The 27,213-nt window shown below is 34.8% G+C and overlaps 1 protein-coding gene across 1 annotated transcript in view; it reads right to left on the bottom strand.

Moving 5' to 3' along the window:
* The window catches only part of PAWR (pro-apoptotic WT1 regulator), a 116,766-nt gene that overhangs the window by 36,845 nt on the left and 52,708 nt on the right, over positions 1-27,213 (bottom strand). Inside the window, exon 3 of the mRNA XM_054580148.1 lies at positions 812-943. Within this exon, the coding sequence (XP_054436123.1) occupies positions 812-943 (132 nt within the window). The remainder of the gene's footprint in view (positions 1-811; positions 944-27,213) is intronic.

A 27,213-nucleotide genomic window follows, 5' to 3' on the forward strand; every position in this document is an offset into this window, starting at 1 on the left:
TCTCTGCTAAATGTCTATTTATCATTACCTTGCAAATTAACAGACCAATTTATTTCCTTTTCTTCACCAATAAAATGGGAAGATTGTATTGAAAACTCCTTTTAAAGTGGTATTTTAATAAAATTTAAAAAGTCAAAATTGGAACTCTGAAAAGACAACACAATAGCTTAAGATCTCAAAACACCATCAAGCAGTTTAAGATTAGATTATGTCAAGAGCATGCCCAAATTAGCTTGTATTAAATAATTTTGCAAAGTGATTTACTTTATACTGAGGCATCTTAATACAACCAACTCCTAATTTTCTGTGCCATAAGAATTAAAAATAATAGTTCATTTAAACCGGAGTTGAATTTTATGATTATACAGAAATATAGGTGTTTCTAGCAATTCCCAATTTTGTCTCTTATTATGTTTAAATGTTTGACTTTATAGAAATTTGCTGTTCAACTGTTCATTTGCTATGCAATTCTAAAACAAATTATCAAGCTAAAACAGAACTGTAAACACACTTAAACTTGCTAATTTTTACCTCTTTAAGAGCAAAGAGATAATTATTATTCTTGGTTATTTTTACCATTGACACTGTTTATACCTGCTTATTAGTCAGCAAATATTCACTGATTGTGAAATAAAGACCCAAGACTGCTTAAGTCAAAAGTATTTTTATATAAAGAAACCCAGTGGTAAAATCCCTTGAAAATATTTTAATGGCGCTGATGCATCCAAGATGAAACCAGAAAAATTATTAATAGTAACTTTTAAATTATTGTCGAAATAACTAGTGACACCCTAGTATTTTAAATACTTACTTGTAGCAGATAGGAACTGCCTGGATCTAATAAGCTAACAGCTTCATTCTGCATCGTGTTCTGTTGTGTAACTGCATCTTCTCTTTTTCTCTCTTTCTGCCCCGCTTCATCATCTTCATATTCATCTAAGCACTGAAAGAAAAAAATAGTTTCCATTTTATTTTACATAGTATTACTAGAACGTTTTGGTAATATGTGAAGATACACTTGATGGTATTAAAATATTTGTGCATTCAAAAACTGATTTACATAATAAAAGTGTTCCTTTCAATAATATATACATTTAATGCCTATAAATTAAATTACTTGCTTAAAACCCAAACCTCCATATTCACACCCAATATCTTTTCTCAAGGTTTGCTTAAAGGTAGGATTCACTCATCCTGTATCATCAATTCGACAAGTAAACAAACTGTATCAACCTTAAGCAAGGCATTTTTCAGAGAGCAACAAAATATACACCACAGGCATGGAATTTAGAGTCTACAGGGAAGATAAGACAGATATATAAAACCTAATGATAAAGGCCATTTTCTAGCTTATTAGTACCTGTGAGTACATACAATAAGAGTTTTGTTGTTTTTTTCCTCTAAACCTGGGGAGAAAGTATTATAGAAAGACTCTGTGAAAGAGCTTATAATTTAAAGGAAGGGTATAACTGGGAACTGCAGATATATTACAGAACAAGAAAATTTCAGATGTGGAAAGAGCACATCGAAAATCTTACAGAAAAGAGTATTGCTAAAAAGCTGAATCAACACCAGTATGATCTAGCTCCAGACGTTTTAAATGTTAAAAAAAAAAAAAAAAAAAAAAAAAAAAAAACCCATTATCAGAAACAAAACTCTATCCATTAAAGTGGGTTATCTGTTCCTTACAACTGAACACATCCTAACCCATACACTGCCCTAAAGAGTTCTGTGAGAGACAAAAAATAAATATCCCTGCAGGCACTCTCCAAACACTAAGACAGACCAAAGCAGAGAATGGCAGGAAAAACGAGAGAGCATACAAATTCTCCAAAGAGAAAAAAAAGATGGAGGCCACTGTGCAAACCAAGAATAATCACTGGAGTGTGTGGAATAGGAGGAACCTAATATGCACAAGCAGCACATTCAAAGACACAAGGTCCACTACGGGGATATGGAAGTTGAGATGGAGTCTTAAATCAAGATGATGTGGGGACAAAATTGTGAAGAACAAAAGGGGTGAATTAAAGAAACAAGCAGGCTGAGATTCCAGAGAATGTTCAGGGTCCTCTCCTGTAATGAAACTGTGTATACTGGCATCACCTGGCCCCAGTCAAGTAACCCTATGGAAACTGGGGCTTGGATAATTGGTACAAGGAAAAATGATGATACAGTCACTAATGTGATTGCTGTGAGTAATAAACCATCCTTGACTCTGACCCAAGGGACTCATATCTTCTACCAGAATCCATAAAACTATGGTAGGCTAACATGTGAACCTGCAAGCAGGGTAAGAGAGCAGAGCTACCATTGTTCTTGACAAACGTAAAGACTAGAAAGGGATATGCTCTGACCAAAAAGAAACATAATATAAATTGCCTGAGAAGTCTGAACTTTTTTTCACTACATAACATGGAAAGTGCAATAATTCCCTGGAATATAAGTAAAACATGATCAAACTGATTTTGAGAAAAGAACCTGTATACAGCAATTCACAGTACAAATTAACAGAGAGAGGATCCAAAGTGGAGAGACTTGTGAAACAACATTGTTTCCTAGGTGAAAACAGAATCAGTGTAAGAAATTTAGTAAAGGCTATCGACGGTTTAAAAAATTAGCCCTGTTTAGAAAAAGAAACTCTCAGGACTTTAGAAAAAACTTTCTCAAACCAAGAAAGCATCATGTTTAATGCTAAAATATTGACAATATTTAAAAGCAAAATGAGACTTAAGGTATTAATGCCCACTGTCAACAGAGTTGTTAACATCACTCTGGAAGGACTATCTGATATAGCTGGGTAAGAAAAATAAGAGATTTCAGCATTAGAAGAAGGCAAAATTCCATCTCTTCAGATGATACAATTCTGTCAAGAACAGAACTTAAAAATAGTTTAGAATTATTAGAGTTTCTTAAGATGATTTCTCAATAAGTAACAAAAATAGCTTCCCAAAGTAAAATCAATAGCCAATTAGATTATGTAATTTAAAAAATAACCATGAAACACTTTATGAAAAAAACTATAAAATTTTACTGAGAAATATAAATTAAAAACTTAAACTGAGAAAACAATATTGTGAAGGTTTCAAAAGTCTGTAAATCAATGTATAAATTGAATAAAAATGTCATCAAAATATTGAGGGAATTTATTTGGAGAGTAGGGTGATTCATCTCAATGCACAAGTATATGATACAGAAAAATTACTTTAAGGAAAATAGTTATGACAGGACATTTACTCTGGTTAACATTAAAATGTGTAAAACCACAAATGAAAACTGTATGACAGGAGTCCTAGAACAGCAGAGGAAATTAAGAAATTCTTCAGCATATAGTACTGAAAAAAGAATCAACTATTTACCATACTGTGTGTGTCGGGCGGGGGTGCGGGGTGAGGGGGGTGGGTTTGCTGAGAAACAAAAGAGTACAGACCTGGAAAGTATAAAGAGTGGTTCTCATCTCTAATCTTCTACTCTGTGAAAGCAATCACCCCTTTTTCTCCAGTACCTGGACTGCAAAAATCCCTGACTAGAGGATTGAATGTCAGTAGCATATGATACAAAGCTTGAATTCTTAAATTATAGAATAGTTCAGATAAAAAGTAAAAGTTAAGGCAGGTAGCTGTGAAATCCGTGAGCACTCGGATGTTATTTATCTTTATTTAAATTTCTGAGGTCCAGCCCTTCAACATTAACTTTTCCTTCTCTCACTCCCTCAATAAAAGTAAATTCCCTTACCAGCACCTTAAAAGAAAAAAAGAAGCTCCTCAGTAAATGTTTGATAAATGAATGAATGAGTTACCAAAAGGAGACAAATCAGGGAGATGGACTGTGGCAGCCTAGGTTAAAATTCTGAATGTCTTTTTCCACGGCATTGCTCACTGACCTGGGAACGTATTCATCACACGTACTATCTCTGTGGACAGTGTGCATCTTACATTCCAGGCCGCTTTTAGAATAGGGATTACTTGATGAATAACAACTTCCCTCTAAAGTTCTTCTAGCAACCTGCACCATTCTTTTAGTAACAAGTATCCTAAAATTCTTTAAGCTATCTTATATAACTAGAATAAATATACCTAGATAAATGACTTGGTAGAAATGGTGAGAAATAAAAAAGAATAAAAGCAAAAAAGAAGGGAGTTAATGTACAAAGGTGAACAAAGACACTTTATACATCTGTATCTTACAAAGATAATAATTCTCTAAATACATAGCAGACTGGTATCCTTAAGGGAGAAAGAGTTGTTTTTAAGTAAGTACTAGTTGTCCTGACTGGTGTGGCCCAGTTGGTTGGGTGTCACCCTGCAAAGAAAAGGGTCCCTGGTGCTCAGGGCACATGCCTAGGTTATGGGTTTTGTCCCGGGTCAGACCTTAAGCAAGAGTCAACCAATCTCGATGTTTCTTTCTCACATCAGTGTTTCTCTCCCTCTCTCTAAAAACAATAAATTTTAAATAAGAACCAGCAAAACAGAACCAAAAAGAAACCTGTTTTTTTAACTTTCTTTCTATAAATTATAAACTTTATATATCTAAAGGGAATAAATGAAAAGATATTGGTTTTATGTTATACTTATCTGAAGAATGTGGAACTGAATTCCCTCTCTTCCCAGCTCTCATTTCCAAATAAATGTAAACATGTGAAAGTTACTCTCTCCTTTTACATGGATTAGGGAGAAAACAGCATGAGAACTGGGTTAACAAGTATTTAAAATAAAGTCAGATTTTATGAAATAACATCTTTTAAACCCAGATAATAATAAGCATCACTGATTTCATTGAGCTCTGCTTTGCCCAAAATTGCAATTTACAGTGCCAATATTTTAACAAATAAAACCCCTGAACCATAACAAAAAAAAAGTATGATTTTCATTGCTAATAATGAGATGTTGAAAAGAGAGAAGTTGTAACATGTTCTGAAAACATTACTCAGATAAATAAGAGATTAGGATATCTTTAAAGTCCCTTTAGGACTCAAAAAACTGTAATTCATAGGAATGGGATAAAAATATTTAGAAATAGATCCGAATAATTATTGACAAATTGAGTTTATGATAAAAGTAGAAACTCACACCATGGGAAAAGATGGACTTTTTAATATGTGGTTTGGGGAGAACTGAATAGCTGTATTAAAAAGACACGGAATTTATTCCACACACCACATATACCAGGATAAAGTTCAGTGCACCATTAAAAATAAGCAAAAATATGATGATACCCCACCAAAGAAAATACAGGGATGGCAAAATAACACAAGAAAAGAGGCCCAATATCATTACTTAGGGAAATGCATATTAAAACCATAATGGGCTATTCACTACACATGTAACAGAATACGAAGTGATAATGAGGATTTGACGTGCTTGAGTATCTCCTACACTGCTGGCAGGAGCTAGAAATGGCATAGCTGTGTAGGTAAACAGTCTGGCTGCCCTGTCTGGTGTGACTCGGTGGATTATGCACAGGCCTGTGAACCAAATGGTCACCCATTCAATATCCTGCCGGGGCACGAGCCTGGGTTGCAGGCTAGGTCCCCAGCTAGGGGAATGTGAAAGGCAACCGATCAATGTTTCTCACACTGATGTTTCTCTTCATCTCTTTCTCCTTCCCTACTCCTCTCTCGAAAAATAAAAATAAATAATATCTCTGGAAAAAACTTTGGTAGTTTCTTATAAATTTAAATATGTACATACTTACCATATGACCCAGCAATTCCACTTCTAGTTATTAACAAAAAAAAATGTAAACACATTCACAGAAAATTTGTTTTTAAAAAATCAGCCTTTTTCAAGCTCCCAGAAAGAGCAAGGAAATGAAAAAAGACTCAAAAAGAATGAAGAGGTGTTTAGGGAAATGCAGTACAACCTGAAACGTAACAATATCCATATCATAGGAGTACCAGAAGAAGAGGAGGAGCAAGGGATAGAAAACCTGTTTGAAAAAGTAATGATGGAAAACTTCCCTAACTGGAGGAGAGAAAAAGTCACACAAGTCGAGGAAGCACAGACAGTCTCATTCAAGAGGAACCCAATGAGGCCCACTCCAAGACACATCATTAAAACTGCAGATATCAAAGACAAAGAGAATCTTAAAAGCAGCAAGGGAAAAACAGGTAGTAATATAAAAGAGAGCCCCAAAAAGGCTAGCAGCTAACTTCTCAACAGAAACACTACAAGCCAGAAGAGAATGGCAAGAAATATTCCAAGTCTTGAAAAGCAAAGGTCTGCAACCAAGATTGCTCTACCCAGCAAGGCTCTCAATTCAAATGGAAGGCGAAATAAGGACTTTCCCAGACAAAAGAAGGCTAAGAGAATACACCTCCGCCAAACCAGCATTGCAAAATATGCTAAAGGCACTGCTTTAAAAAGATAAAGAAAAAGAGTCTATGAATATCCAGTTCCTTTCACAGTCACCAATACTTGACATTACCAATATTTTTAATATTTATTATTAATCTGATTGTGACGATGATGTGCTATTTTAATTATTACTTCATTATTTGTTGAAACTAAACCTGTTTTTGTATATTTCTTGCCTATTGCTATTACTTTTAAAAAGCTCTAAATGACTTTTTGGTATTCTTTATCCATTTTTTGATTAAATGTTTGTAGAATTCTTTCCCTAAAAATGTTTTTTAGATGTGTTGCATATACTTTCCTATTCTATTACTTGTCCTTTAACTTTTTTGATATGTGTATTACTATATAGTTTTAAATGTTTATTATAGTCATATTGTCAATATTTTACTTTATAGCTTCTGGGTTTGAATATTTTACTTCAGAGTAAGAAAAATATTATTTTGTATTTTCTTCTAAAACTCCTTATATTTTACAAATTCATTTTTAACTCACCTGAATATTGTTTGTATAATATGTGAAATAAGGCTGTATATTTGTTTTACTTCAAGTAACAGTGGTCCATGCACCTTATTTGTTGAATAACCCTTATTTTCCCCATTAGTATGAAATATCAACTTAATCATATATTACATTGATAGACAGATATATATATTTGTTTCTAGAATGCTCATTTTATTTCACTGATCTACTTGATTATTTCTCTGCTGGTGTCATGTTGTTTTGATTGCTCAGACTTCATATTTTTTAATATTTTATAATGAATTTTGACATTTAAGTAAAATAAAATCAATCTGCATTTAAAAAAAAAAAAAGAAGGAACCCCTACCTTTTGCAACAACACAGATGGAACTGGAGAATGTTATGCTAAATGAAATAAGCCAGTCAGGGAAAGACAAATACCATATGATCTCACCTATAGGTGGAATCTGTTCAACAAAATAAACTAACAAACATAATAAACCACAGGCATGGAAACATGGAGCAGACTGAAAGTGATCAGAGGGGATGGGGAAGGAGGAAAATGGTGGAAAGGAGGAGAAAAGACTAAACAAAGAAATGTATGAATGATCTATGGACATGGACAACAGAGTGGGAATTGACTGTGGGAGAGGGGAGTGGGGTGGGATGGATGGAGGAGGGCAAAGGGGAAAATACTGAAACAACTGTAATAGAATAAACATGATTTTAAAACAAATTAATTTTTAAACAGAAATGAAAGAGGAGAAATTAAAACTGATACCACACAAATACAAATGATTGTAAGAAATTGCTATGAACAATTATATGCCAAGAAATTTGAAAACCTGGAGAAATGGACAAATTTCTAGAAAAAGATAACCTTCTAACACTGAATGAAGAAGAAGCAGAAAGCCCAAAGACACTGATAACAGCTGGTGAAATTTAAGCAGTAATCAAAAAATTCCCAGGCACAAAAGTCCTGGACCAGATAGTCTCACGGGAGAATTTTACAAAACATTTAAGGAAGAGCTAACCCTTGTCTTTCTCAGACTATTCCAAAAAATCCAAGAAGAGGGAAGACTCCCAAACTCTTTTTATGAGGCCAGCATCACCCTAATCCCAAAACCAGATGATGACACAACAAAGAAAGGAAACTACAGGTCAATATCGCTGATGAGCATAGACACTAAAATCCTCAATAAAACATTGATAAACCACATCCAGCAATACATTAAAAAGATCATCCACCACGATCAGGTGGGATTCATCCCAGGGATGCAAGGATGGTTCACTATTCGCAAATCAATAAACATAATACGTCACATAAACAAAAGGAAAGAAAAAAACCACATGAGCATATCAATAGATGCGGAAAAAGCATTTGATAAGGTACAGAATCCATTTATGGTAACACTCAGCAAAGTGGGAATAAAAGGGGGCATACCTCAACATAATAAAGGCCATATATGAAAAACCTACAGCCAACATTATACTCAATGGGCAAAAAAACTAAAAGCTTTCCCACTAAGATCAGGAACAAGACAAGGCTGTCTGCTTTCACCACTTCTATTCAACATAGTATTGGAAATCCTAACCAGAGTGATAAGACAAGACAAAGAAGTAGAAGATATCCAAATTGGAAAGGAGGAAGTAAAACTGTCATTGTTTGGAGATGACATGAGAGTGTACATAGAAAACCCCAAAGATTCCACCAAAAAACCACTCGACTTAATTAGTGAATTTGTCAAAACAGTGGGATACAAAGTCAATATTCAGAAATTGAAGGCATTTTTGTACACCAATAATGAAATATCAGAAGCAGAAATCAGGAAAAAAATTCCCTTTGCTATAACAACAAGAAAAATAAAGTACCTAGGAATAAACTTAACCAAGGAGGTAAAAGACCTGTATGCAGAAAACTATACAACACTGAAGAAAGAAATTAAGGAAGACACAAATAAATGGAAGCCTATACCGTGCTCATGGATTGGAAGAATTAACATCATCAAAATGTCCGTAACACCCAAAGCAATTTATATATTCAATGCAATCCCTATTAAAATACCAATGATGTATTTCACAGACATAGAAAAACTTTTCAAAAATTTGTAAGGAACCATAAACCCCAAATAGCTGCAGCAATTTTGAGAAAGAAGAACAAAGTAAGAGAGATTACAATTCCTGACATTAAACTATATTAGAAGGCCACTGTAATCAAAACAGTCTGGTACTGGCATAAGGAGGGACACATACATCAATGGAACAGAATAGAGAGCCCAGAAATAAACCCAGGTCTCTATGGTCAATTAATATTCAACAAAGGGCGCAAAAGCATAAAATGGAGTAAAAATAGCCTTTTCAACAAATGGTGTTGGGAGAGCTGGACACCTATATGCAAAAAATTGAAATTCGACCACCAATTTACACCATACACAAAAATAAACTCGAGATGGATAAAAGACTTAAATAAAAGTTGCGACACCATAAAAGTCCTAGAGGGGAACACAGGCAAAAAACTCAAATATTCCACGCAGCAATATTTTCACCAATATGTCCCTGAGAATAAGGGACATGAAGGAAAGAATAAACAAATGGGACTTCATCAAAATAAGAAGCTCTGCATGGCTAAAGAAAACATCAGCAAAATGAAAAGGGAACCATACTTATGGGAAAACATAGTTGCCAATGATACCTCAGACAAGGGTTTGATCTCCAAAATATATATGAAGAACTCAACACAACTCCACTCCAGAAAGACAAACAGCCCTATTAAAAAACAGGCAAAGAACCTGAACAGACAATTTTCCAGGGAGGACATACAGAGGGCCCAGAGATCTATGAAAGGATGCGCAACATCACTAGCCATCAGAGAAATGCAAATTAAAACCACAATGAGATACCACTTCACACAGGTTGGAATGGCCATCATAAACAAATCAACAAACAAGAAGTGCTGGCAAGGTTGTGGAGAAAAGGGAACCCTACTACACTGTTGGTGGGAATGCAGGCTGGTGCAGCCACTGTGGAAAACACTATGGAATTTCCTCAAAAAGCTAAAAATGGAACTGCCTTTTGACCCAGCAATTCTACTACTGGGATTAAACCGTAAGAATCTTGAAACACAAATTCAGAAGAACCTATGCACCCGAATGTTCATAGCAGAAGAATTTATAATAGCCAAGTACTGGAAGCGACCTAGGTGGCCATCAATAAATTAGTGGATCAAAAACTATGGTACATTTACACAATGGAACACGATGCAGCAGAAATAAAGAAGGAACTCCTCCCCTTTGCAACAGCATGGATGGAACTGGAGAGCATAATGCTAAGCGAAATAAGCCAGGGGGTGAAAGACAAGTATTATATAATCTCAGCTGTAAGTGGAACCTAATCAACAAAACAAACAAGCATGAAAAATATAACCAACAACACTGAAAGAAAAAACAAACTTGACAGTAAACCAGAGGGAGGTGGGAGGCGGGGGAAAGGGGAAAAGAAAGGGAAGGGTCAAGTCAAGGAACATATATAAAGAACCCATGGACAAAGCCAAAGTGGGGAAGGACTGAGGGTGTGGGTGGGTGGGGCAGGGGAAAGCAGTAGCAGGAAAAAGGAGACAATTGTATTTGAACAATACAAGAATAAATTTTTTAAAAATCATCTTTTTTTCCTCAATAGCCCCAACCTAGAAACAGTCCAAATGTCCATCAGCTGATGAACAGATTAACACACCCTAGTATACATGGCCATGTGGTAGAATACCACTCAGAAACAAAATCAATGAATCTCAAAAGTATTATGCTATAAGAAAAACACCAGAAAATGAAGAGTATCTACAGTATGAGTCCACTTATATAAAATTTTACAAGAAAAGGGAAATCATAGTGACAGAAAGCAGATCGGTGGTTCTCAGGAGCTCAGTGTGACGGGGGCTGCCTGGAAAGGGGCCAAATGAGTGACGGAAATGTTCTACATCCTGATTCTCATGGTGGCTTACCCAGTTGTGTACATTTGCCAAAATTCATCAAATTACCTTCTGAAAAAAGTTGCTAAGCAGTCAAACTACAAACCCCAAATTCAATTTTCCAACTGCCTGGTATAACCTACTCATAAATCATGAAATCCATTTAGTGAACTGAAATTTTTTTTCAACCAGAGTTTACATTCAATACCATTCCACACCAGTTTAAGACATACAGCTAATTGGCCAGAAAACCATGCACTCCACAGAGTGGTTCCCTCCCGCCCCAGCAACTGCCCCAAGCACCCACACGGCCCCATACCCTATCATCTCAACATTATTGACTATATTCTCCATGCTGCAATCTGCATCCCTGGTGGCTATTCTGTACCTACCAATTTGTACTGCAAATCCCTTTACCTCCTACACCCAGCCCTTCAACCCCTCTCCCCTGACAGCTGTCAGTCTGTTCTCTGTGTCTATGGGTCCATTTCTATCTTGTTTGTTTTGTTCATTAGAGTCCACATGTAAGTGAAATCATATGTTATTTGTTTTTCTCTAACTGCCTTATTCACTTAGCATGGTCCATAGGTCCAGCCATGCTGTTGCAAAAGGTAAGATCTCCTGTTTTACAGCCAAATAGTATTTCATTGTGTAAAAGTACCACCACTTTTTTTATCCTCTCATCTAGTGATGAGTACTAGGATGGCTTCCAAATCTTGGCTATTGTAAATAACACCGCAATGAACAGAGGGGTGCATATATTGTTTTGAATTGGTATTTCAGGTTTCTTCTGATACATTCCCAGAAGTGGAACTGCTGGATCATAAGGCAACTACCCTGTAAATCCAGGTACAATATTTTAGTTGTTAGTAATTGCTAAAAAAAAAGGTTGCTCAACATTTGTAAGATGTCACTCATAGTAAAATTATTCATGGTATTTGAGCACTCTTTATCAGTCCAAAAAAAAAAAAAAAATTGAAAGCCACTATCCATGTTTTTATAGCTCTAGGACCTTGCTTGAGGCAATAGACTGCACATTACCATAGCAATATTACTACAGTGCAACATACTTTTATTATAAAACATGGCCTCTATAGTACATATTCAATAAATGTTTGCTGAACTAAATTTGGGGGGCGGGATGGGGGCGGCATGCGCACACATACAACGGAGACACAAGACTGACTGGGCCAGACCACAAAGGGACACTGAGGCTAAGGAAGAGTAGGGGGCTTGAAGTCTTAAAAACAAAAATCATAATTTATTGAACAAATGAGATACAACATACTGCTTTTGGAAGACAAGGCTTAGGGTGCTAAGTATGAAAAATATGCAAATAAACTTGATTTGGAAATCATATGGTACTAGTTTTCTACTACTAAAATTTCTATTATTACAGCTCAGGTTTTTACTATATCAAAAATGTAGTAAGTTTATAGACTGTAAACTAGTTAATAACTAGTAACTAAAAAGGATCCTTTCAATGACTGCTTTTCCCTATCAATTTTATAAAGAATTCCACAAAACTCAGTTCAGTAAAAGCAATCAATATATCATTTGTCTACTTTCAACAAATTTGTATTAACATTTTTAAACGCTTCTAAGATATGTTACTAGAAGTCATTATAAGAATTCTTAAACAGTAGGAGCATACCCAATAAAAAGACAATTGCAACTATTATTTATCTAAAAAGGTGCATACTGAACTAAACAAGAAAATACAATTTAAAAATATTTCAACACATTAAAAATTGTTAAATTAATTTTTAATACCATAAATGCATAAGCCAGGTTTCGCTTCTTTGCTGTTTTGACAAAATCAATTCTGTAGTGGTATACCAGCAGTCCCCAACCCTTTTGGCACCAGGGACCACTGGTTTTGTGGAAGATGGGGGAGAGGGAGGCACAGGGCATGGGTGATAGGACGCTGAGCTCAGGTGAGCTTTGCTCTTTTCTCGAAGCCCAGTTCCTAACAGGCCAATGGCCAGTAGCAGTCAGTGGCCTGGGGATTGGGGACCCCTGTGGTATACTATCTAGTTTTTGGAAGAGTTCAGCTAGATATTGCTTCACATTCCTTTCCTTTTTTTGCATTTGTTCTCCTTCATAAGCAATGAGTCTTAAAAATGAACAATTCATTGCCAAATATTGACACTAGCTTTAAAAAATCCATTAGAAAGTGCTAGTTCCTTTAATTTTCAGAATCCCCCCAAATTCTAATATCATTCTCTTCTATCGAAATGCCTCAGTCTATGTAACATATACACATCTGATCTTAATATAAATAAGCCACACAAATTCCTCAGGTGTTTCAGGTTTTCAGTAAATTTTTGCAAAGTATAAATAATTCTCTACAAAGCTCTAACACAAAGAATAGCCCAGCATTTTCTTTATGTGAATCAAAATGAGGAAAAGAACTATAAAAGAACTAAAATGAAATGAAAATTCTGAATATCCAAGTAAGTTTAACTGAATCTACATAGAGTTAATCATATAACTGTAGCTCTAAAAGCATTCTGATTGCTCTTTCCATTTAAAAGAAAATCAAGTAAGCAATCTTAGCAAAGCTTTTAGGGAAAGGAAGGAAACTATACAGTTCCATGGGAGAGAGGGATCTGTACTTGGGATCACATAATTACAAACCATGAATATGGATAAGTAGTGATGCTTTCCAAAATGAAGGTTACTATATCCATGAAAGGTATTAGGAGAGTTAAGATAGATTCTGCCCATTTTTCTTCAATGATACCATGTCAATCCTACCAGTACTACTGCTTCTTTATCTGCCTCTCTCTCTGATAATACCCTTTTTTCATCCTCCATTAGTCATTTATCTAGCCTACAGCACTCTGTCATTACTTTAACTCTTTCTAGATTGTCCTTACCTTCCCTCCCTGCCCCTAAGCTAAGAAGTTTATTTTAAAATGGTTAAACAAAAGGAATTTTCCAACATATAAAAAGAAAACTGAAATAAGATCAAATTAATAAGCATCTGTACATGAAAACTAGGCAAAATAAACAAACAACCTCTTTCCTCTCACTAGGTAGCTGAAAAAACCTGTCTATAATACAGATTTTAAAATGTTAACACACCCAAGCACATCCACACACACACAAAGGGCACTAAGCTAGAAAGGTTGGAAACTAAGTGGAGTAAATCAAAATGTATGAATTTTCAAGACTACTTATAAAACACCCTAAATTACTTTGTACATTAGCAACCAATTTCATCTATCATCCTGGATTAGTTATGCTTTATAACAACCTGGTAACATACTAGTAGGTACTTTGATTTCATGGATTCAAAAGCTGAATCTGTAATAAAAGTTAGCATTTAAGTAAAAAAAAAAAAATCTTATATGCAAAGAATCTGAAAATACAACCCTCCAAAGACAGGAAATAAAAACAGAATTTCATTTTTCCACTATTTTAAAGCACCTTCCCCACCATTAAAATTCTATACCTATACTATTAGATATGGTTCAACCATGGTCAGATCGAACCATACTACCTTGCAAAGGGATCCCAACAGATCTCAGGGCCAAGCAGTGCCAAATTCTCTATAGGGCAACATTCAAGCACTCTCACATTCAGCCATTTCAACAAATACAATAATAATTTTAAAACTATAGTTTGGAACTTTTTATTTAAATCAAGATAGCAATTTTTTCCTAATTATAAAATTAATGTACAGTATAAAACCTTTTAAGATACAGAAGAAAGAAGAAGTAAAAAAATCATCGTTAATCTTAAACAAGTGTTATCACTTTGGTACAAATATTTCTGCTGGAACTACTTCTTTTCTTTAATCCAGAGAATTGTAGGCATCCAGTTTTGAGTTCAACTTGTATCATGTTTGTTTTCAACAATTTTAGTACCTGCATAGTATATCAGATTAGGAATACAACATAATTTGTTTAACCCTATCTGTGTGGAGGACACATACAAGCTAAATAGTCTTTCATATACATTTCTGTATCCATCTTTATTTTTTAACGCTCTTTAAACACACTGCCAAATTTTTCTCCAAAAAGGCTGCTCTGCCCTTATTATTTTTTTAGCTCTTGAAAATATTTTTCTTTATTGATTTGAGAGAGAAAAAGTTATTTTATTAAATTTATTGGGGTAACATTGGTTAATAAAAATATAAAGGTTTCAGGTGCACAATTCTACAACACATCACCTCTACACTGTATTATGGGTTCACCACCCCAAGTCAAGCCTCCTTCCATTACCATCTATTCCCCCTTGTACTCTCTTATACCTCTTATACCTCCTTCAATTCCACTATCCCTCTGGCATTCACTATACTGCTGTCTGTGTCCATGAGTCTTTTTTTTTTCCTTTGCTTAACACTTTCACTTCTCACCCAGCCCCCAACTCCCTCCCTTCTGAGAGCTGACAGTCTGCTCTATATCCATGAGTCTGTTTCCACTTTACTTTGCTCATTAGATTCCACAAATAAGTAAAATCATATGGCTTTTATGTTTCACTGACTGGCTTATATCATCTTAGCATAATACTCTCCAAGTCCATCTGTGCTATCGCAAAAGGTAAGATTTCTTTCTTTTTTACATCTAAGTAGTATTCCATTGTGTAAATGTACCACATCTTTTTTATCCACTCATTTTCCTGATGGACAATTGGGCAGCTTCCATAGCTTGGCTATTGTAAATAGTGCTGCAATGAAAATAGGGTGCATATTATTCTTTCCAATTAGTGCTTTGGGTTTCTTTGGATACATTCCCAGAAGTGAAGTTGCTGGGTCATAATAGCAGTACCATTTTTAACTTTTTGAGGTAACTCCATACACACTGCTTTCCACAGTGGCTGCACCACCAGTGCACAAGGGTTCCCCCTTTACTCCACATCCTCGCCAACACTTGTTGTTTGTTGATTTACTGATGATAGACAACCTGACAGGTCAGAAACAGATTTGTTGTTCTACATGTTTATACATTCATTGGTTGATTCTTCTATGTGCCTTGACTGGATAGCGAACCTGCAACCTTAGCACGTTGGGACGATGCTCTAACCAACTGAGCTACCCAACCAGGGCTTTTAGCTCTCTTTAAATAGACAAAAAAAAAAACCCCGTAATAGACAAATACAGTTTCTCTGAATCTTAGTATCAGAATAAACTTGTGTCATCTTTTTATTGGCTTTAAGTACTTATGTATCTTCACTGTTTTCACTGACATGCACTCTCAGTATTTACATCAGTTTATTCATTTCCTTAGTATTTCTAAAAGCTCTTCATACAATACAATGGTAACTTCTGTTATCATATATTGCCAACTTTTTTTCTAGTTCTTTTTTAATTCTGTTTAAGTTTTCCTTTTGAGATTTTCTCCCTGTGGTTTTATGTTAAGAAAATGTGTTTTCCACTTTAAGATCTAATAAACACAGAGATCTTTCTAATTTTTATTATCCAATTTTTAACTTTTTAACTAATTTCATATTTAATTTGCTGAATATTTATTTTTTTATAATAAGCCACACATTCTAGTAATATACATAGAAAAATTCCAATTGCAACAATGGCATTGGGTTGTATGATTAACAGCTCCTGGAGGAGTTTATCATCCCTCTCTAGGTTTCATATCAAAGGGTTCTGGGCAACCCATTTCCTCATCACCAATTTAAAATGATGTCTTTACTATGTATGTTTATATATGGCCATGTTCTTAGCTTCCCGTTCCATTCATCTATATTAACAGCCAAATCATATTATCTACAGTTTCCTTCATTATTATTCTCTTGGTAGAATAATTATTTCAAAACTTTAAATTAATGTGTAAATTATTTGAAGAAAACTACTGATATTTATTAGTTGTATGATCTTGCAAACTGGGACAATAACAGTATCCACATAATAGTCTCGTTGCTATAAAGGTTAGCAGTGAGTTAGTCAGAACTAAGGAAATGAAGGCAGCAAATAGGTGGAAACTGACTGGATTGAGCAAAGCCAAGCTCAGCAGTAACTAGCAGCAGTTAGAAGATAATTCCTAGTTTTCTAGCTCATGGTGTAATTCACATACACAGACAACTTAAAAAAAGGGGAGCCCTGGCTGGTGTTGCTCAGTGGACCGAGCACCTGCCTGCAAACTGAAGAGTAAGCCAGTTCAATTCCTGGCCAGGGCAAATGCCTGGGTGGCGGGCCAGGTCTCCAGTTGGGTGGTGTCCACGAGGTGACAAATCTGTGTTTTTCCCTTTCTCCCTCCCTGTCCCTCTCTCTAGAAATTAATAAATTAAATCTAGAAAAAATTGAAAAAGAGGGGAAATGATGAGGAAGTTGGTGTTAAGCATTTGAAATATTTGTGAGATATACAAGAAGAAAGAAAGGACCAAGGTAGAGATCAAAGGTTACATCTCTTTTCCTAACACTGTAGGAAGGCTCTTAAGATGTATCTAGAAGAACTCAAGACTTTAGGCCAAGATGGAGGCGTATGCAGAGACACTTTGCCTCCTCGCACAACCAAAATACAGATAACAACCAATTTAAAAACAAAAAAACAACAACCAGAACTGCCAGAAAATCGAACTGTATGGAAGCCCGACAACCAAAAAGTTAAATAAGAAACATTCATCAAGACTGGTAGGAGGGGCAGTCAAGGAAACTGTAGATAATATGATTTGGCTGTTAATATAGATGAATGGAATGGTAGAGTTGGGCAGTTGGGGCAGAGAGGACGCTCTGCAAGGTGGCAGACCAGGTGGGTGAGGCTGCGGCTGGCACACTGGGACATCCCCACATCAGCTGATTTCTCAAAAGAAACATTGCAGGAAAGAAGTATTCAAAGTCAGGAAAGGCAGGGACCTATATCCAAGATTACTCTATTCAGCAAAGCTATCATTTAGAATGGAAGGTCAGATAAAGTGCTTCCCAGATAAGGTAAAGTTAAAGGAGTTCAGCCTCTCAAAGCCCTTATTATATGAAATAAGAAAAAGATGATGATCAAAACTATGAACAGTAAAATGACAGCAAACTGACAACTATCAACAACTGAACCTAAAAAAACAAAAACAAACTGAGCAAACAACCAGAACAGGAACAGAATCACAGAAATGGAGATCACAAGGAGGGTTATCAGTGGGGAAGGGGGGCGAGGGAAGGTGGGGGAAAGGTACAGACGATAAGAAGCATAAATGGTAGGTACATAAGAGACAGGGGGAGGTTAAGAACAGCATAGGAAATGGAGAAGCCAAAGAACTTATAGGTACGACCCTTGGACATGAACTGGGGGTGGGGGGAATACTGGTGGGAGAGGGAGTACAGGGTGGAAGAGGATAAAAGGGAGAAAAAAATGGGACAACTATAATAGCATAATCAATTAAATATGCTTTAAAAAAAGATGGACCTAAATGCAGAGAAGTTAGATAAATGGTGGGGTAAAGGTAGGTTTACAGTTGTTCATATGGCAAATAACACAATAATGAATAATACAATAATAAACTGTGCTTCACATACTCATTGTAAACCTACTTTTGCCCTACCCTGTACAGGCCAACAGAAATTGAGAGTTCTAACTGAGGGTTCTGTAGTTTCCCTGAGAAATAACTGTTCTCGTCTGCTAATAATCATGGGTAGAAATTTAGGATGAGGTAATGGGTGTGAGGCTGATTAAGAGTTTAAAATACATATTGTAGGAAATATGAATATGAGTGAAATGTAAAGGATTTCCAGGCAAGTACTAAGCATCTTGCTAAGAATGAAGACCCTAAGACTTCAAAATAACACCAATCTGCAATATCAGCTGTTACTAATTTAAAGCTCATTACTGCTGAGTACTATTCTACCACAAAAACTAATTTGTTAATATTTTCAGCAAGTTTTCTGATTATTTTTGGAATGAGTGTAGAGGGAGGTCGTCCCATATCCCTTAATCGTTCAAACAGGTAACTCAGAAGCAAGAGTGACCAAAAGGATATTAATTGCGCAATTATTCTTGAATATAATAATTTTGTTAATGTTATTTTCCATCTGGATTTTTTTAAGTTACTAAACTTAGTAAGAAAGACTCCAGGATCATACTAGTTTTACATGAATATTACAGAATATACTCTATAATGTACAACTCAGATTTCAACTAAGCAGACTTGTTTTTATGCTTAGCAATTGGGAATAGCAGGCCTGGGTGTTTAGAACATAAAATTTCCTCTATATCAGTCACACAAATAATATGAGGGAAACAAACTAAGCACTGGTATACAGGAAGAGGCCATCTTCAGGAAGAACTATCAAAATAGACAAATAAGTAAAATATATTCTATCTTCAATGTATCAATGATGGCTCTTAAACATAAGTGCTGAGGTTAGGAAAATAAACATTATACCCTTCAGCTCGATACTTTACAAATTATTGATTATACTCCTAGAGAAGCAAAGATATAATCAATCAATGAAAACAACACCAAGTATCTATATTTAATAGCTTTCAACTATTATCAGATTTAAACAACCCAGTATTTACAGCCTTTCTTTAGCTACACGTAATGATACAATCTAATCCCACGATAGTTATTCTTTAAATTCCTAGATGTTTGGGCAATATATCTAACCACTCTATACTTCAGTTTTTCTCTTTTGTATAATGGGGATAAGAACCATAGTTATGCCCCATAAAATTCTAAGTGTTAAATGTGTGCAAAAAGCTATGAATAGTGATGCACACAGCACTTAGTAAATGGTACAGTATCATTATTATAACTCCCATCAAAGAATATCCAAATGTACATACTAATAACATACTAATTAGTACTAAACATACTAATAACTTTACTAGACACTGTGTATTAGGCATTATTCTAATATTTTGTTTGGATTATTTTATTTAATCTTCACACATAGGTACTACTACAGATTGTTTGGTCAATGCTGTTTCAACTGCAATCACCTTCTCCGTACTTCTCTTATGCTAATCCAAACACAAATATCCAATTATTTCATAGTAGGCACTTTGTATTTACTGAATATTTATTAAATGAAACTTTATTTCAAATGTAAAACTCAGATTATAAATTCTCAATTTCTTAATTTTTAACTCATTCTAGCTTTTACATAATACATAGCATTGTTTCCTTCCCTCATGTTTGCCAATTCCATCTACTTAATTAGATTTTAAGGTTCCCAAAGACAGAAACCTCATCCAGTAGTTTAAGTATCATCCTCTTTTTTTATTAGTGATACTTACCCAATGCAAACTTAATAAATATAAATGCATGCTCCCTAATTTAATATTTCCTAAAACTAAAAATTTCAAACTTTAACATCATATTTATTTACTTATTCAAAAACATTCCTTCTGCTTAAAAATACAACTTGAAAAATCCTCATGTATACAGAAATAACTTCTGGTACCTCCCACTTCTATTTTATCCCAGTCAATTTCATTACAGATTCTAAATGAGAAACATAGATCTATAAGAACTCTCATATGCATCTTGTTTTCAGAAACACTATACAAATGCAGTAAAGCCTTTTTCATCACAGAAGAAGCAAAACTGTCCTATGTCTTAAGTATTATGGATCACCCTCAATTTCAAATCCTTCCACCCAAATAATGAAAAGGAGTGATTAACAAATTCAGAAAATAAGAAATTAGGTCTACAAAGATTGCAGACAGAGGCCCTGAAACTCTTCAAATAAGTTATGTCTTACCAGTTTTTGTGAGAATGTTTATAAAAACACAGAATTTCCTGTTGTCAAACTACCTACTGAATTTTGAGGCAGGGACAGAGAAGACTACAGAACTTAAAGGCAATCTACTGCATAGGGAAATTCCTCCAATGCTATTTTTTTTCCTGAGAATTCAGAAACATTTGGATAAACACGGTGACAGAAGACTTTGTATTCATACTTGAACAAAAGTAATGATACCACTAATCCTATGGAACTGAGAAATTATTCTGGAATCTCTTTTGTGCGTGGAGAAACAAAACCACTGAACATTTTCTGTCTCCTCTGGCCAGAATTTTCAATAGAGAACATCACCATTTGGTCACTGATACTAAAAAGAAAGTACTAAATAAGGGAGGGTAACAGGAAACGGGGTCCTAGAGCAGAGCAGGCTGAGGGTCACAGTTCTGATAAGCAAAGCACAAAGGTCTGTAGAGGCTCTACAGAGGCCCTACCTTTTTTGGTTTAGTGTCTTTAAAGTTCACCTTCAGGCCCCCTCCCCCTTAAGAACATTCATCTAGCCTCTCTTAAGAAGCTTTACATTTCTGTTTAAATTTCTTATCACCTATGCACATCCTTCCCCTTCAACCTTATACAATATTCTGAAAATAATTTGAACATATCATAAAAATCATTCATACTAATATATGCTTTCATATTTTTCAAGTAATTTATTTACATTATATTTCATTGTTTATGCTATTACAGTTGTCCCAGATTTTCCCCCTTTGCTCCCCTCCACCTAGATCCCATTCACTCAGGCAATCCCCAACTGTTGTCTATGTCCATGGGTCATATGCATATATGTTATTTAGCTACTCTATTCCCTATGCTGTACTTTACATCCCCATGACTATTCTGTAACTACCAATTTGTATTTCTTAATCCCAAAAACTTTTTCATCTGTCCCTCCGACCCCCTCTCATCTCGCAATCATCAAAATGTTCTCTGTATCTATGATTCTGTTTGTTCTGACTGAATCTAAGAAACAAAATAACAAACAAGCATCCTTTCATTTTTAAGAACAGTCCCTCTAACAAAAAATAAATAGTTTATATCTACATCATACAAAGTAAAACTGACCTTGAATGTAAGCTAGCATTTAGCAGAGGCTGACATGCTAAAGGTAGTTAAATATTAAGAAAATGAACGAACAACTTAACAAGTAAACAAATCAATCTACTTTAGACTAGCATGCTCCCCACTCACCAAGTGCCTTTCCTTAACACTCCGTTAGTCCTAAATCCTCCACTTCTCAGCCCCAAAACTGCATGACCCATTCCTATACACTGTACCTCTTCCCACTGTCCAAAGCCTATTTCATAGTGTGACCCAAGTAGGCAATCCAACCTGTATGACCAAGAGACAGTCTGCCTTCTCAAGCTCTCTAATACTTTAGATACACAATCTCAGGTATGAAAAAGAGGAAGAATCTAGGAAAAGACTTCTTAGTTGAGAGCACAGGGATACAGCATAAAGGAACTCAATGCTAAATAGTTTGATGGGAAGGGATCTTGGATAAGAGCTTATGAGTATGTATATGTGTATCTGAGGTTAAGAGGAATAAGTAAATTGGATTGGCAGTGGCTAGACAGCAAAAAAAGTCAAAAGAGAACTAAAAATTTAATCTCCATCTGTCTACTATATAACAACCATCATTAAATGGTACATTCATTTTACTTGAACTTTCATTAGATAACATTAAATGGTATTTGTGCCACTAATTCTCAGGGTTCTTCTGATTATACAAAGGCACCGTCTTCTGCTGTGTATAATGCATTCCCCTGTATAATGTGCACCTACGTTTTTGGCCCAAACTTTCAGGAAAAATCTTTTATTTTAACTTTTTAATTCAATTTTTTCTTTATTTATATTTAGGAACAAAACCAATTATCACATTCCAGGGTATTATTTTGCATACAGATATCATCACTGTTTTCTAGAGTTATACTTTTAATGCATAATAATTAAAAACATTTATACAGATACGGAATCAGTACTACCCACGTATAACGCATATTCTTTTCTCCCTCAGAAATTTGGGCAAAAAGATTCGCATTACACACAGCAAAATATGAGGAGTTAACTGATACTTTAAAAATAATTTAGAGCAAACACTACTCATGTTAGTTTAAATATAGTAACAATAACAGCTAACAATTTTATAGTTTTTATGTCCCAAGCACTATGACTCTTAATCTTCATAGCAGCCGTATGAGATAGATGCCATTATTATCCCTACTTCACAAATTTGGAAACAATTAAGTAATGTGCCTACTGTCACAGAGTTTACACATGATGGACTATGATTTGAATTCACACAATCTGTTTGCAAAACCAATAGCTAAGAGGCCATATTTACCATTCTACGGTGACTAGTTTGTTCTCTACTTTTGCTGATACTAAAAAAAAAAGTCTCAAATGGAGTAAACATTTTATACAATGTTTAGTAACAGGCTTAAGAAAGTCTAATGATTTAACTAGGGAAAATGCATATTAACTCCTTTCCTGAGCATTTTGAAAAATCGTAAATACTTATCCAAGATGGTAAAAAACAAATGGGGCGGGGGGCACTGTGAGAAAATATATCTCACCGAATCTAAGATTCCACTGATGGAAAACAGCATTATTCTATGTGTCACTGAGAGAGAAAATATTGCCAAACTATAATACACTATAATTTTAAAACATACCTTAGGTAAAAAATGAACAAATGTACAACTAAGTCAATGAACTACAGTCATTTATCAAGGACTCCTTCAATATACAGTGGCTTAATAGATGAAACCAAGTAAAAGAAAATTATTCTTTCTTGAAATTTGCTACATAATTCTGGGAATCTACATATTTGGAAGAAATTAAAGACTTGAGAACAACCTAAGACTGGGGTTTAAAATTGTGGTTGTAGAGAACTGCACTACATGAGAAACTGGTTTATCCAACATATGCCTAGGTGAGAGCACACACATTTGTTTACTGGGTCTGCTATAACAAAACACCATAGACTGGGTGGCTTAAACTACAGAAATTTATTTTTTCACAGTCTGAAGGCTAGAAGTCCAAGACCAAGGTGTCAGCAGGCTTGGTTTTCACTGAGGACTCTCCCCTTGATTTGCAGGCAGCTGCCTTCTCACTGTATCTTCACATGGCCTCTTCAGGTGTGCACATCCCTGGTGTCTTTCTCTTCTTATGAGGTCACCGGGCATACTGGATTAGCACCCCACTCTTAGGATATCATTTAACTTTACCTATCTCCTTTCATTAACTAAAAAATAGTATTTTTATTTCACTATTAAATAACAAGTTACTTACTAATGGAAGGTATGTTTCTTCTGGGCACTGTACAACTTCTCAGATAGGACATTGCCCCATCATTTCCTTTTTCACATTGATTTTTGCACTGTACTTGCTTTTTTTTCTTCTTTTATTAAAGTTATTGAGGTGACATCAATTAAGAAAATTATATAGGTTTCAGGGGTATGATTCTGTAATACATCATCTGTATACTGTTTTATGTGTTCATCAAGTCTCCTTCCACCACCATTTTTCTCCCCATACCCTCTTCTACCTCCCGATCCCCCTTTCCCTCTAGAAATCACCTCACTGTTGTCTGTGTCTATGAATATTTTTTTTTCTTTTTTGCTTAATCCCTTCCCCTTTTTCACCCAGTCCCCAAACCCCCGCCACTCTAATAGCTATCCGTCTGTTTCTATTCTATTTGTCAGTTTACTTGGTTCATTATGTTCCACATATGACTGAAATCATATGATACTTGTCTTTCTCTGACTGGCTTATTTCATTTAGCATAATGCTCTTAAATATCTCCTTAAAGGTCTTATTTCCAAACACAGTCATATGAATGGGGGTGGGGGGCAAAATTCAGCTCATAACATATAAATAGCTGATCTTAGTAGAACCCATTCCTAGAATACAAAACATTATATCTATTACAGTAAGCTACTATTGAGTTAATGGTAGTCAATACAAAGTCATTTCTATATTAGGATCAGTAACAAAAAAAAAAGCATAGGTCTTCATTTGACCCTAAAATGAAATTACTCTATGGAATTTTTCAAAGTTGTTTAAGGCTTAAGAAAGTCCTTATTTTTGGTTCTTGCTTAATTCTTAAACTAGAATCAATTGACATTTTATATTACAAAGGCAAATCTTGATTTCAGGCAGTTTTTGCATATTATTTTCTTTCTTCCTTAAGAATGAGAACCACTAGCACCTCTCAAGTGGCTTGCACATAGTAGCTGCTCAATAAATGTAAGGAGGAGACAGAGTGGAGAGAGAGTAGAAAATAAGTTATTTATTTATCAATTTAGGAAATAACACTCTTTAGTCTTACCTGCTTTTAGTTTGATACCCTGTAGATTACCTGAATCAAAGAAGGTATAAAGATACACACAGCAAGTTTAAGAACTAACACAGCCTTTGGCTAATTCTTAGCTTCATGTCACAGCTCATAAAAGAAGAAAGCCAGAAGATCTTATGAACAATATATCCAGCTCCCCTGAATAAGCATTTAAATGCTATCTGAAAGCAGAAAACAGACATAGTTTTAAAAACTCTTCCAAGCTTATGGGGCCTATATAATTTCCAGGAAGTCTAGTAATGCAAAAGCTGGTTTTTAAAGCCAGCTGATTCTGCTGTTTAAACAACAAATTTCTACAAAATTTTATCTCCTTCCTTGCCAAAAAAGAGCCTTCATTAAAAAAAAAAACAATATTAACATAAGATACCTACTCTAAACCCTAGATATTAAAAAACCATCTGACTAGTCAGCTCATTCAGGGTTTATCATCTTTGTGGCTCCAATCTACAAAGAGAAAAGTGGAAGCACAGAGTAAGCTAGAGTTACATGAAAAAAAAATTCTTAAATGGTTACTTGCTTTTTTCAGTTGTCAAGCAATATCAGAATGTACACAGCAAAATGAAAGCAACAGTTAAATGGTTGGGATCTTAACCATACGAAAAGTATTTCAATGCCACTGTACTAACAGTACATGAACAAAAAGGAAACATTTTTGGTCTACTATTTGACTTGTGTTCATGCTTTTCTATAAATGGAGACAATTTAGTATGAGAGCAAATGATAGGATAAGAACACTATTTTGATTTGATACATCTGAATCAATGAACATTAACACAAAATAGTTATTTAGAAACAAAAACATTTCTTCAGTACACATGTGTTTATTATGTGGTTTCTTTTCTTTGTGATTGAAATTTAAGATTTGTTAAAATGTCCACAATCACATATCATTGAGTTTTAGTTTATTTTAAAATCCAAAGTTCTTGATCTCATGTGTTATTAAGAACTAAACAAGACTTTTAAAATGAAGAAAACAAAATATCTACAGAAAATCATAAGTTAATTTTGTCTTAATTCTGATGTTTACTAAAAAATGCTCTTGTGTAGCATATTTCAAAGCTATTTATTTTTAAAAGATTTTATTTATTTACTTTTAGAGAAAGGGAGGGAGAAAGAGAAGGAGAAAAACATCAATGTGCGGTTGCCTCTCATGTGCCCCCTACTGGGGACCTGGCCTGCAACCCAGGCGTGTGCCCTGAAGGGAAATTGAACCAGCAACCCTTTGGTTCACAGACCAGCACTCAATCCACTGAGCCACATCAGCCAGGACTTTGAAGCTTTTTAAAAAATGATAATAATATGCCTTTCCGATTACATGGTTCAGATCAAAATATATGCCTAACAATTACAATCATGAGGTATTCATTTACACACCTTCCTTCAGTGTTCAGAACGCATTTACTTTTGACCAATTCACTTAGGTGAAAGATTTAAATAGGACACTAGGTAACAAAAATTCCATTTTCCATACCTTAGTTATTATTCTATTCCCTTCATCAAACAACTGGCATTTCAACAGTGCCTTTCCTCAGAAAAGTTAAAAACAAAAACAAAAACAAAAAACTTCTACTTATACCAATGATTCAGGCTTTTTTTAAAGTCTGTAAGCTTCATATACCAAGAAAGGAAGCTTTGTATTTCTGTTTATGTATAAAAATACTGTCACTTTAAAGATTAAAAATACAAGTAAAGAAAAAACAATTTACTTGAGGTCTAAACTAAAACTAAGATTAAAATTCTCTTAAACTGCAAATAGAGTTGAGTGTACACATTCTATACCTCGTAATTCTAAAATAAGGATAATGGTTCCCAAACAATGCATCAAGGTGCAGTGAACTCAGAGGTCCCACTCCAAGGGAAACATGTAACTTTTCACATCTGTGGAACACTACTAGCTCTAAGAACAATAGTTGAGTTTCAAAATTAGATTCTGTTGTATTCTTTCTTACGCCATCATATCTTTGCAAAACTAAGTCTCTATAATTTTTTTAAAGGCCAAAAAAATCCGTGTGGTATATGAAGTAACAGTAGACATTCCAAACTGATTGCAAGGCTTAAGAAGTTGTGTAGTCCAAGAGATGCACTTATCCCATTAGAAAGGAAAAATTTAGTTACTTAAGAACAAAATAAAAATATTTGTTCCAAGGAAAAGAGTTAAAGAATTCATATACATTATTTATTCAAGTTATTACAGCATAAATCTTGAATTATTTGGCCCTAACTACTAAGAAAATGGAATTATTAGGCTTCTTTGGATTGAAGGGTATCATGAAAAAGGTACTGGCACACTAAGGGTCTGGTGAATTGAGAAATTTTGGGAATCTTCTGATAAGAGTATAAACTGAAATGCCAAAGGGGCTGTCACTAAACTTAGTAAAATATTAAC

The sequence above is a fragment of the Pteronotus mesoamericanus genome, unplaced genomic scaffold (assembly GCF_021234165.1).
Source record: "Pteronotus mesoamericanus isolate MK-2021 breed Mesoamerican mustached bat unplaced genomic scaffold, CSHL_Meso_final contig_56, whole genome shotgun sequence".
Lineage (NCBI taxonomy): Eukaryota > Metazoa > Chordata > Mammalia > Chiroptera > Mormoopidae > Pteronotus > Pteronotus mesoamericanus.